At 43.3% G+C, this 13,000-nt stretch overlaps 1 protein-coding gene across 2 annotated transcripts in view; it reads left to right on the top strand.

The window, feature by feature from the left end:
- The window catches only part of tgif2 (TGFB-induced factor homeobox 2), a 34,021-nt gene extending 21,359 nt beyond the window's left edge, over window positions 1–12,662 (top strand). For both annotated transcript variants that reach the window (XM_061984701.1, XM_061984700.1), the window contains one exon: window positions 9,465–12,662. In XM_061984701.1, coding sequence (XP_061840685.1) covers window positions 9,465–10,700 — 1,236 coding nt within the window. In that variant the 3' untranslated portion in view covers window positions 10,701–12,662. The remainder of the gene's footprint in view (window positions 1–9,464) is intronic.
- The last annotated feature ends 338 nt before the right edge of the window (window positions 12,663–13,000 follow it).

The raw sequence follows: 13,000 nt of genomic DNA, 5'->3' as shown, positions 1-13,000 counted from the left end.
CTTTCCGGAAATTTACCACAGGAAGTTAAGCTCGGGAAGTTTGGAAATATTGACCATATTTTTATTATTTAAAGTTGGATACCGTCCATGGGAATGAATGGGAACATATGGGAATTAATGGTGAATTACAATAATGATATATTATTAGGCACTTGTCTATATGCTGCTGCATCTTTGTGGCATTTTTGACATAGCTCTTTGCACAGTATTTGCAAATGTACACAGCCTTTCCACCAACATTGGTTGGGGTGAAATGTCTCCACACATCAGATGGTATACGTGGCATTATTCTGTTTGTATTTATTTATTCTTGTAAAACACTAATGCAATGCCACACACAGATATAAATAGTCAGCTAAACAATTGGAGTAGTCTTTAAAAATATTTTACTGATGGACACATGAATAGAAATAGGCCAGATGAATAAATGAACACTCAATCAGTATGCTAAATCAAACTATAACCTACATTCTTGTACGACAACAGAATGGCTAGCAGAACAGAAGGCAGAGGAAACTACACGTTTTGATTTAGTATTTGCTAGTTAAACTTTACAGATCACAAAAAAGGTCAATTCGGATCACTATTGTTGTTAGCATAAATGAATGGGATTTAACATAGAGAAATATTTTCGGTTCATTATGAGACTGGTGGTGGTACATAAACCTAGCTAGCTAGAGATATTGGCCCCAAAATCATTTAACAAGTACAGGAACAACTAGCTAGCTTGAGTGGAAGTCTGCTGGAGTAGTTTACAGTCATTCAGTAACAAACAATTACACCTCTATTAAACTTAAATACCATATATCAAATATATTTTTACCCCAGTAATATCATCAACACTTACCTGACTGGATGAAGTCCTTGGGCTCAAGTACTAGTGTGGCCTCAATAGCCCTGCTGTAGTGTGTAGCATGCTGGGAATTATCTGTGCATGTGATGGAAGTGCAGGGTTGAAATTCTACTGAATTTGCATTAAATCAGGTTGTTTTAGCTAATAATCATACTGCAAGATCTAGCATGTTGCATTCAATGTTTATTCCCATTTAATTCCCGTTAATTCCCATATATTCCCGTTAATTCCCATGGAAAGTTTCCAACGTTGAATATTCCCGGAATTTTGCAACCCTAGTCACAACACAGGAAGTATATTTCTATTATTTTTATATATTTCCTGAGGGGGCATGGCCGTAAGAGAGTTGCCAACGTTTTTACATGCATGTTATAGAATTTGACATGACTTTGTCAACGATAATAATGTTAGTAAATTATCTTGTAAAAACTACAAATGATGTGGTACATTACATGGTACATGTAAGGTATCAGTAAACGCCAATAATCTATTGTAAATAAAGTCATGCAGACAGTTATAAAATGTATCTGACTGTAGAGAGATCCGACCAGCTCCTTTATTATAGAGCACTTTTATTGTAGTTTTGCACACATTTCCATTCATTTAATAAATGTGATGGGAATTTGTTATTACCGTATTTTCCGCACCATAAGGCGCCCTGGGTTATAAGCCGCGCCTTCAATGAACGGCATATTTCAAAACTTTGTCCACCTATAAGCCGCCCCGTGTTATAAGCCGCATCTAACTGCGCTAAAGGAATGTCAAAAAAACAGTCAGATAGGTCAGTCAAACTTTAATAATATATTAAAAACCAGCGTGATGTGGGCGCGCATGGAGTCGTATATCAACATGGACGGAGCTGCATGAAAAAAGCCACCCGGCCTCTTCGCGTAAACTTACCTTAACCACTCGCTCATCTTTTCTTCATCCATCCATCCCTTCGAGTTAGCTTTTATGATGACGCCGGCTGGAAAGGTCTCTTTTGGCAAGGTCTTCCTTTTGAATATCACCATGGGTGGAAGTTTCTGGCCATTAGCATGGCAAGCTAGAACCACAGTGAAGGATGACTTCTCATTCCCTGTGGTGCGAATATTCACCGTACGTGCTCCCGTTGTATCCACAGTGCGGTTCACAGGAATATCAAAAGTCAGTGGAACCTCGTCCATGTTGCTAATGTTCTCTGGCCGGATCTTTTTTTCAGCTATCTTGTTTTTACAATATGCACGGAAAGTAGCCAGCTTTTCTTGAAAGTCTTTAGGCAGTTGCTGTGAAATAGTAGTCCGTGTGCAGATGGAGAGATTGCGTCTTTTCATGAACCGGAAACCTGTCGCTTAGTAGGAGCCATTTTGTGGTCTTTACAGATGTAAACACACAAAGGAAATGAAACGTAATATCCGCGCGCTTCTTCTTCTTCTTCTTCTACGCGGGCGGGTGGTTGCTTACAGTAGAAGAAGAAGCGCTTCCTGTTCTATGGGGGCGGGTGCTTACCTTGGCGGTTGCTTGCGTAGAAGAAGAAGGAAGCACTTCCTCTTCTACGGGGAAAAAAGATGGCGGCTGTTTACCGTAGTTGCGAGACCGAAACTTTATGAAAATGAATCTTAATATTACCGTATTTTCCGCACTATTAGCCGCACCTAAAAACCACAAATTTTCTCAAAAGCTGACAGTGCGCCTTTTAACCCGGTGCGCTTTATATATGGATAAATATTAAGATTCATTTTCATAAAGTTTCGGTCTCGCAACTACGGTAAACAGCCGCCATCTTTTTTCCCCGTAGAAGAAGCGCGCGGTGCATGCTGGGATATGTGACGTTTCATTTCCATTTGTGTGTTTATGTAAAGACCCCAAAATGGCTCCTATTAAGTGTGTTGTCTGTCTAATTATAAATAATGCAGACGAGGCGTGTTAACTGAGTTCTCAACGTTTACTCACAGCGTGCTCATAACCACATTCTAACTCCCAGCATACAACGCTTCTCAGGGCTACCGCGCATGCTCGTCACTATCGTTGCATGCTGGGTAGTGTAGTTGTTATATTTGCTAGCTCATAACATCACATTAAGAGACACGCTTACGCGCTTAATTCAATACTCGCCGTCATTCCGGGTGGATTGACAAAAGACCTCCAGCCGCTAGATATTGGTGTCAACAGGGCATTCGAAGCTAGACTGCTAACTGCGTGGGAACAGTGGATGACGAAGAAGCGCGCGGTGCATGCTGGGATATGTGACGTTTCATTTCCATTTGTGTGTTTATGTAAAGACCCCAAAATGGCTCCTATTAAGTGTGTTGTCTGTCTAATTATAAATAATGCAGACGAGGCGTGTTAACTGAGTTATCAACGTTTACTCACAGCGTGCTCATAACCACATTCTAACTGCCAGCATACAACGCTTCTCAGGGCTACCGCGCATGCTCGTCACTATCGTTGCATGCTGGGTAGTGTAGTTGTTATATTTGCTAGCTCATAACATCACATTAAGAGACACGCTTACGCGCTTAATTCAATACGAAGAATTCGAAGGATTTACGAATGAAGAATAACTTCAGAAAGTGAGCGCTATGTTTATTTTGTGTGTTGTGACATTAACGTTCGAGCAACATTATGTTGCTATTGCTCTGCACTATTTTGAATTTTACTATGTTTGTGATTGCACATTTGCGTACATTTTGGGACAGAGTTGTTAGAACGCTGGTTTTTAATATATTATTAAAGTTTGACTGACCTATCTGACTGTTTTTTTGACATTCCCTTTAGCGCAGCGTAGGCGCGGCTTATAGTCCGGGGCGGCTTATAGGTGGACAAAGTTTTGAAATATGCCATTCATTGAAGGTGCGGCTAATAACCCGGGGCGGCTTATAGTGCGGAAAATACGGTAATCCATATATAAAGCGCACCGGGTTATAAGCCGCACTGTCAGCTTTTGAGTAAATTTGTGGTTTTTAGGTGCGGCTAATAGTGCGGAAAATACGGTACTAATGCTCTGTTTTTAAAAGTTGCCAGTGATAAACGCTTATTTGGTGACATGAAAAGAAATGTAAAACTGCATCAATATACACTATATTGCCAAAAGTATTTGGCCGCCTGCATTTACTCACATATGAACTTGAAGTGCCATCCCATGGAATTGTCCAAAATGTTTTGGTATCCTGGAGCATTCAAAGTTCCTCTCACTGGAACTAAGGGGCCAAGCCCAACTCCTGAAAAACAACCCCACACCATTATTCCTCCTCCACCAAATTTCACACTCGGCACAATGCAGTACGAAATGTAGCGTTCTCCTGGCAACCTCCAAACCCAGACTAGTCCATCAGATTGCCAAATGGAAAAGTGTGATTCATCAGTCCAGAGAAGGCGTCTCCACTGCTCTAGAGTCCAGTGGTGACGTGCTTTACACCACTGCATCCCACGCTTTGCATTGGACTTGGTGATGTATGGCTTAGATGCAGCTGCTCGGCCATGGAAACCCAGTACATGAAGCTCTCCGCGTGCGTGGGCTAATTGGAAGGTCACATGAAGTTCGGAGCTCTGTAGCAACTGACTGTGCAGAAAGTATTTGCACTATGCGCTTCAGCATCCGCTGACCCCTCTCTGTCAGTTTACGTGGCCTACCACTTGGTGGCTGAGTTGCTGTTGTTCCCAAACTCTTCACTTTTCTGATAATAAAGTTGACTTTGGAATATTAGGAGCGAGGAAATTTCACGACTGGATTTGTTGCACAGGTGGCATCCTATGACAGTTCCACGCTGGGAATCACTGAGAGCGGCCCATTCTTTCACAAATGTTTGTAGAAACAGTCTCCATGCCTGAGTGCTTGATTTTATACACCAGGCCGGTTGGTAGAGTGGCCTTGCCAGCAACTTGAGAGTTCCAGGTTTGATCCCTGCTTCCGCCATCCTAGTCACTGCCGTTGTGTCCTTGGGCAAGACACTTTACCCACCTTCTCCCAGTGCCACCCACACTGGTTTAAATGTAACTTAGATATTGGGTTTCACTATGTAAAAGCGCTTTGAGTCACTAGAGAAAAGCGCTATATAAATATAATTCACTTCACTTCATTAGGGCACCTGATTCTCATCATTTGGATGGGTGGCCAAATACTTTTGGTGTATATACATTAAAGATGCATCAATACTCGGTTTTTAATGGAATCGTCACTCCTGAATCGTAATCGAATGGTGAAGTGGTCAAAGATTCCCACCTCTACATGTGAATGTCAACAAGAGGTTGGTAGATGAGAATATATTTAAAGGTAAAATATAAATGTACCTCTTTGCATGTAATCATTATTTTCTAAATTTTCTTTCGGGGTTTGTATAGCAACACATTTTACTCATTTTCTCAAAGGGTGCTCACATCCCTACTCCTGAGAAGGTGTTTGTTTATGTGTCTTGTGCACTCCCCAGCTGCACTTGTTTTTTTTTGTTAAAAAATATACCGTCTCGGCATCTTGAGTTTCCAGGCTGACGGACGGTAACAAAAAAACGGGTCATGAATAATAAATGAAGACGGTGAAACAAACTAAACAAAAACACTCTTTGATCAAATGTGCTACAAAGTAGGAACTTGTTAGCATGGACATTCAAACGTAGATGCTAACATGTCTTCATGTTTGAATAACACATTTGTTATGCAAGTCAAACATAATAGTTTTTTACCTCGTGTAAAAATACAGATTTTTACACAATTTTCTGGTAATGTTGCATCATCATTGTCGTGCAACTGTGAAACTGGCAGTTTTGTTTCAAAGTGCAAACATTTCACCACAATGTCCGTCTGTTTCCCTTTGAAATGATCGCAAAACCTTTGACAGCTTCTCTCATCGTCTTTAGGCCCTTTGCTCTCTTTCCACATGTTTGTTGTTTTCCCATCCGCTGTCATCGGCGGTCACCCGAATGAGTATGACGATCCTCCTGGTAGGGGTGTATCCCTTTATGGAGGATGCCTGTGCGTGACTTTTTTTTCGTGGGGAGACTGGTGCACAGACAGTCACCACCATACTTGCCAACCTTGAGACCTCCGAATTCGGGAGATTGGAGGCATGGGGGGTGGGCGGGGCCGGGGGGAGGAGTATATTTATAGCTAGAATAACTGAAATTAAAGTATTTCTTTATATATATATATATATATATATATATATATATATATATATATATATATATATATATATATATACCGGTGTGTGTGTGTATATATATATATATATATATATATATATATATATATATATATATACAAACCCTGTTTCCATATCAGTTGGGAAATTGTGTTAGATGTAAATATAAACGGAATACAATGATTTGCAAATCCTTTTCAACCCATATTCAATTGAATGCACTACAAAGACAAGATATTTGATGTTCAAACTCATAAACTGTATTTTTTTTTTGCAAATAATAATTAACTTAGAATTTCATGGCTGCAACACGTGCCAAAGTAGTTGGGAAAGGGCATGTTCACCACTGTGTTACATCACCTTTTCTTTTAACAACACTCAATAAACGTTTGGGAACTGAGGAAACTAATTGTTGAAGCTTTGAACGTGGAATTCTTTGCCATTCTTGTTTTATGTAGAGCTTCAGTCGTTCAACAGTCCGGGGTCTCCGCTGTCGTATATTACGCTTCATAATGCGCCACACATTTTCGATGGGAGACAGGTCTGAACTGCAGGCGGGCCAGGAAAGTACCCGCACTCTTTTTTTTACAAAGCCACGCTGTTGTAACACATGCTGAATGTGGCTTGGCATTGTCTTGCTGAAATAAGCAGGGGCGTCCATGAAAAAGACTGCACTTAGATGGCAGCATATGTTGTTCCAAAACCTGTATGTACCTTTCAGCATTAATGGTGCCTTCACAGATGTGTAAGTTACCCATGCCTTGGGCACTAATGCACCCCCATACCATCACAGATGCTGGCTTTTGAACTTTGCGTCGATAACAGTCTGGATGGTTCGCTTCCCCTTTGTTCCGGATGACACGATGTCGAATATTTCCAAAAACTATTTGAAATGTGGACTCGTCAGACCACAGAACACTTTTCCACTTTGCATGAGTCCATCTTAGATGGTCTCGGGCCCAGAGAAGCCGGCGGCGTTTCTGGATGTTGTTGATAAATGGCTTTCGCTTTGCATAGTAGAGCTTTAACTTGCACTTAGAGATGTTACGACGAACTGTATTTAGTGACAGGGGTTTTCTGAAGTGTTCCTGAGCCCATGTGGTGATATCCTTTAGAGATTGATGTCGGTTTTTGATTTAGTGCCGTCTGAGGGATCGAAGGTCACGGTCATTCAATGTTGGTTTCCGGCCATGCCGCTTACGTGGAGTGATTTCTCCAGATTCTCTGAACCTTTTGATGATATTATGGACCGTAGATGTTGAAATCCCTAAATTTCTTGCAATTGCACTTTGAGAAACGTTGTTCTTAAACTGTTTGACTATTTGCTCACGCAGTTGTGGACAAAGGGGTGTACCTCGCCCCATCCTTTCTTGTGAAAGACTGAGCATTTTTTGGGAAGCTGTTTTTATACCCAATCATGGCACCCACCTGTTCCCAATTAGCCTGCACACCTGTGGGTGTTCCAAATAAGTGTTTGATGAGCATTCCTCAACTTTATCAGTATTTATTGCCACCTTTCCCAACTTCTTTGTCACATGTTGCTGGCATCAAATTCTAAAGTTAATGATTATTTGCAAAAAAAAAATTGTTTATCAGTTTGAACATCAAATATGTTGTCTTTGTAGCATATTCAACTGAATATGGGTTGAAAATGATTTGCAAATCATTGTATTCCGTTTATATTTACATCTAACACAATTTCCCAAGTCATATGGTAAACGGGGTTTGTGTATATATATATATATATATATATATATATATATATAATATATATAATATATATATATATATATATAATATAATATAAATAGTACAGAGTAATGAAAACACAGTTGTTCTTCTAACTGTACTGTACTTGCTGCTTACTTTTTTAAAAAAAAACACTTACCGTACCTTTCACTATTTGAGTAGCCTTTGTTCTGGCATTTGAGTACTGGCGAGCGATCTCTGAATCCGGGAACATATCCTTCACGGATTTGTTGAAAACATCCGCAAATGAGAACGGCATGTTGCTTGCAAGGCGGCCCATAATACTGCGTTGCCGCCACCTCGTGCTTCTCTGACCGTTCATGAGTGACTATATCCATTCGGCCACCGTGTTATGGGTCATAGATAAACCTATGAATAACGGAGACATATATAATAGTCTCCTTTTCAGGTGAGAGGACGCTAAAGGCAGTGCCTGTAAGGCACGCCCCCAATACTGTTTTTCCTAGCTGGAAATTTCAGACATTACTACTTATCGTAGTTTTGAAGCAATGCATGATGGGAATCCGGATGTTGTGTGTCAGTGTATTAACGTGCCGGCTGGAATAAACACACGCTGAGAAATAGCTCCGTGCCTGCCTACTTTATGGGTTATAGATAAACCTATGGATAACGGAGACATATATATTAGTCTCCTTTTCAGATGAGAGAGGACGCTAAAGGCAGTGCCTTTAAGGCACGCCCCCAATATAGCTGTCCGGCTGGAAATTCGGGAGAAATTCGGGAGAATGGTTGTCCCGGGAGATTTTCAGGAGAGGCACTGAAATTCGGGAGTCTCCCAGGAAATTCGGGAGGTTTGGCAAGTATGGTCACCACACGATCCTTGACAGAATTGGGTCAGGGTCCAGTGGCATGGAGTCCAAGACGACTGGGTACCCTTTTCTGCTGCAGCCTTCTTCCGCCATTGCAGCCGTTGTGGTAGTTCTTAAGTCTACCGTCTTCCGCCTGCTCCGCCGTTGGGGTCTTCACCGTATCCCTGGCTAGAGGGCAGTCAGGTACTAGGCCTTTGCCAAGGGCCACCTGGGGTAACAGTAGTAAAGGAGTTAACCTCCTATTTCCCCAAGACCCCATAGAGAAGCCTCCACTGCCGGATGCACTTTAACGTCATGCCCAGGATATATATATACATATATATATATATATATATATATATATATACATATATATATATATATATATATATACATATGTATATATATATATATATACACTTACCCGCCACGCCACCAGCTGCATCACCAATAGCTGCACCGTGCTATTAGAGCAGTGTTGCATAAACATCCATCCATCCATCCATTTTCTACCGCTTATTCCCTTCGGGGTCGCGGGGGCGCTGGAGCCTATCTCAGCTACAATCGGGCGGAAGGCGGGGTACACCCTGGACAAGTCGCCACCTCATCGCAGGGCCAACACAGATAGACAGACAACATTCACACACTAGGGCCAATTTAGTGTTGCCAATCAACTTATCCCCAGGTGCATGTTTTTGGAGGTGGGAGGAAGCCGGAGTACTCGGAGGGAACCCACGCAGTCACGGGGAGAACATGCAAACTCCACACAGAAAGATCCCGAGCCCGGGATTGAACCCAAGACTACTCAGGACCTTCGTATTGTGAGGCAGACGCACTAACCCCTCTGCCACCGAGCTGAAACAATGTTTGTTTTAAATGGATGCTTTGTTCTAATCCAACGTGGCCCTAATGAAGTTGTTGTGCTGATGTGTTTCAGATCTGTAACTGGTTTATTAATGCACGCCGACGCCTCCTCCCGGACCTGCTCCGAAAAGACGGCCAAGACCCGACAAAGTTCACAATATCCCGCAAGTTGAACGGCAAGGGTGACGGCCACTCCTCCACAGCAGGGGGCAGCAGTTCACCCGAGCACCTCTCCTCCCAGCAACGGCCGTCTGTCATCCGCTCCGCTCCCACGTTGGACCTCAGCGTCCTGGGAAACACCGCCACGGCCATCTTGACAGGAGCGGCCTACCCCGGCATGGAAGGCCAAGTTCAGGCGCTGATGCGGCTGCACACGCAAAGTCTGCTGAGGGAGGCCGAGGACCAGGGCGCCAACACGTCCGTCAGCCCCGGCGGCGGCTTCTTCAACACGCCTCCCCCCACCCCGCCAGAGCTCCTACCCGCCCAGGACTTCAGTGATCTCAGGCTTCTGGTGGATGCAGCTCTACAGAGAGCAGCCGAACAGGAGAACCTGCAGAGGGTCCAGGAGAGCCAGGTTCTCCAAGAGAAGGTGACGGTAGAGGCGCGAAGTGACCTGGGCCCCACGCCGCCGCCCGAGGACAGCCAGCAGGTCTTAGATCCATGCAGAGTGCAGAGTCTGATGGAGAAAGCTATGACCGTACCAGCTGCTCCATTGTCTGGAACAGCACCAGTCTTGGTCTCTGCTCCCAGGCTGTCCCCCCTGCCCATGACCAAAGTCATCTGGAGTCCATTAGAGAAGGACAATGTCCGAGCCTCCAGCCCAAAGCAGCTCATCCCAGCCCACGTGCCCACCTTGGTCACCGTGTCGGCCTCCATGTTTGGTCCGCTCTCTTCGGAAAATCATGCAGCTTCAGATTCAAGTCCAGGGTCCATAACTCCAAGTTCTACCTCCACGAGCCAGGCCTCGTCACCAGCGCCCGCCATCCCGCCCTTCAGCGCCCCAAGAACTGTCCCTCTTTACCTGCCCTTCCACAAGTCTCAGTTGTTTCCAGTCGCCTTCCCGTCGCCCGGGTCTCCTCCCCCGGTCTCTACCTCCGGCCAAGCTTTGAAGACTTCCTCCATGTCCACGGTCCTGCCCTGCCTCGACCTGTCCCCCCGCTTCCCCCCCGCAGGCGGCGGTGGCGCACAGAGGCCCAGCGTTTGGAACATGGTCCACGGCGACAGCAGGCAGCCCGCCCCCCTGCAGGTGGTCCAGCCCCCCCTCGCCGGCGCCGTGTGGGGTCCGCAGCACACCGCCTGCACGCAGTGATGACTTTTTTTGTGAAAAGCCCAGAATGTATCTCCAGCGCTCCTTGTGAGAAGAACGCATGTGCCTGCCAAGCAGAAGGTTTTAGGTTTCCAAATGTTTTGCTCCGTTTTAGTCGGCTGGTTTTCGTTTCGAGCATAAGCGCCGGAAATCAAGCAGCCGCCGGTTCATGGACTGAGAACATTCCAGATGAATTGTCCTGGACCACTTTTACGTCTTCTTTGGGTGTCATAGTTTGCATCTTCAGAAGCAACCTTCTAGTTTTTATTACAACCGAGTCCTCTTTCTACCGTTCCAGTCTTTGCTGATCTGGGAAGGGTTCTTGTTGTTGATCAGCTGATATGAAATGTAGCCAGCAGGGCCCAAAGGAGGTCTCTTTGGACCCGTCTCTCAAGTCTGAACTTGTGTTTCCAGCCTAGAGAGGAGGGGGGGGGTGCCCAAATGTGTTGCCTTCAAGGGCCAAAGTGAAAATGTGACATTTAAAAGTCAGGCCGCACCACGAGTGAAACGTGTAGACCACAGGTGTCAAACCTCATCCTTTTATACGTCTTTTTTTACTAATGTACGTTTTGACATTAAGAAATATACCTGTTAAACTTTATTATTATCCAATATTGCGGAGAAAACATGTTTTATTATCATATTTTCCAACAATTTTTACTTAAAATAAAAATACTTCAATATCTGCTGGACTTAGGATTTCAAAGCACGTTATCCATCAAATTGTAAAAATGACAATAGAGTTTACGGTAAAATATACAGTGTTTTGTACAGCACATTACTGTAAATTGAAAAACTACCATGTGTTTGTTTTTTAACGGTAAAATTCTCTCAAAAGAGCTGCCTGTTTTTTATTGTAAAATCTACAATTGTTTCTACAGCGTGTTACTGTACACGGAAAAACGGTACTACGGCAAAAAAAAAACAGCAGCTCAGTTGTCATAATTTCAACAAAAACAGTAATATACAGTTTTATGTTGGAAAAACCATCGTAAAATTTACAGTAAAATTCTGGCGACTAAGCTACTAGTTTTTATTGTAACATCTACGGTTGTTTTTATGGTTATTGTAAAAGGCTGGTGACTGAGTTACCAGTTTTTACTGTCAAATGTACAGATTTGTGTTACAGTGGACATAACATAATCAACTTCATAGACAAAATCATTTATTATTCAAGTGGCCCTCTGATGGCAGCCATAACTGCGACGTGGCCCTCAAAGAAAGCCAGTTTGACGCCTTTGCTTTCGACCAAATTTGGCCCCCGGGCCCCACTTTGGTCACGCCCTCCTCCACTCTTCAGACCTGGTCCTGTTTTTCCACATGGAAATGTCTTACGATGTTTATTTCCTCTCATCTGTGCATTAGAAATGTCGAACTATTCATGAAATCGTAGTTTCCGTGAAACTGTCGTTAGAAGAACTGCAATATATTTTGTACGTGGTAGAAATACTGTAGCGGAGTTGCCTTCATTTTCAGTCGTTATTCCACCTGGCCAGTCTTTTTTTGATGTTATTCTTACAACACTGTCCATCATCTCCACCGTACGTTCACGCTTTCAGGTTTCTGTTCCGGTTGTCGGCTGCATTTATACCTCATTTTACACGTCAGGTTTGGGTCTTACATAGAGAAAGTACTATTTTTGTATGACTATTAATAATACTGCTATGTGGGAAAATGTTTTTAGCTAGCATGATTTTTGTGTACGTTTTAGATGCTCGACATTCCGATGGGAAAAGTATGTCTGTAAATATTTTTTTAGTTTGGTAATGACATGAATCCTTATCTCAAACGTCCGAACATTCCAAAACCTCCACGTTGTGAACCTTGACTGACCGTTAGCAGCTTCTGTGCCTTAAACCTTTTTTATTCTACATGAGCTCAATAGTTTGTGCAATATATGCCTTAAACTTCAAGTGTGTTTTGTATAAGCATTTAAAAGAAATAAAAGCTCAGTTTTTTCATAAATCCGGTGTTAATAGACATGTTTGTTTTGGTTTTCTTTCTGGCGGCCATGTTGTTCCCGCTTTTTTTACAATGTTGCCATGGTCACCCCATTTAGTCTGATAACACACACCTGTTGGCTCCGGAGCTTTCCACGATACTTGCACCACATTAGACCCTTTTCCACTTACCCGAGTGAATAAAGTTCATTTAGTTCTTGAGGAACCTTTTGTAGTTCCTCCCGAGCTCGGCGGGACTTCCGGAAAGAACCCGGAACTGTTTCGGCAGGGCGGGCTGTGCTGCTGAACCCTGATTGGCTGAACACCGTTGGGGGCATTTCTAAAACGTATTTTTCAAACACG

The sequence above is a fragment of the Nerophis lumbriciformis genome, linkage group LG23, assembly GCF_033978685.3.
Source record: "Nerophis lumbriciformis linkage group LG23, RoL_Nlum_v2.1, whole genome shotgun sequence".
NCBI lineage: Eukaryota > Metazoa > Chordata > Actinopteri > Syngnathiformes > Syngnathidae > Nerophis > Nerophis lumbriciformis.
Note: the sequence above shows the minus strand (reverse complement) of the source record. Positions and strands in the feature narration are given on the sequence as shown.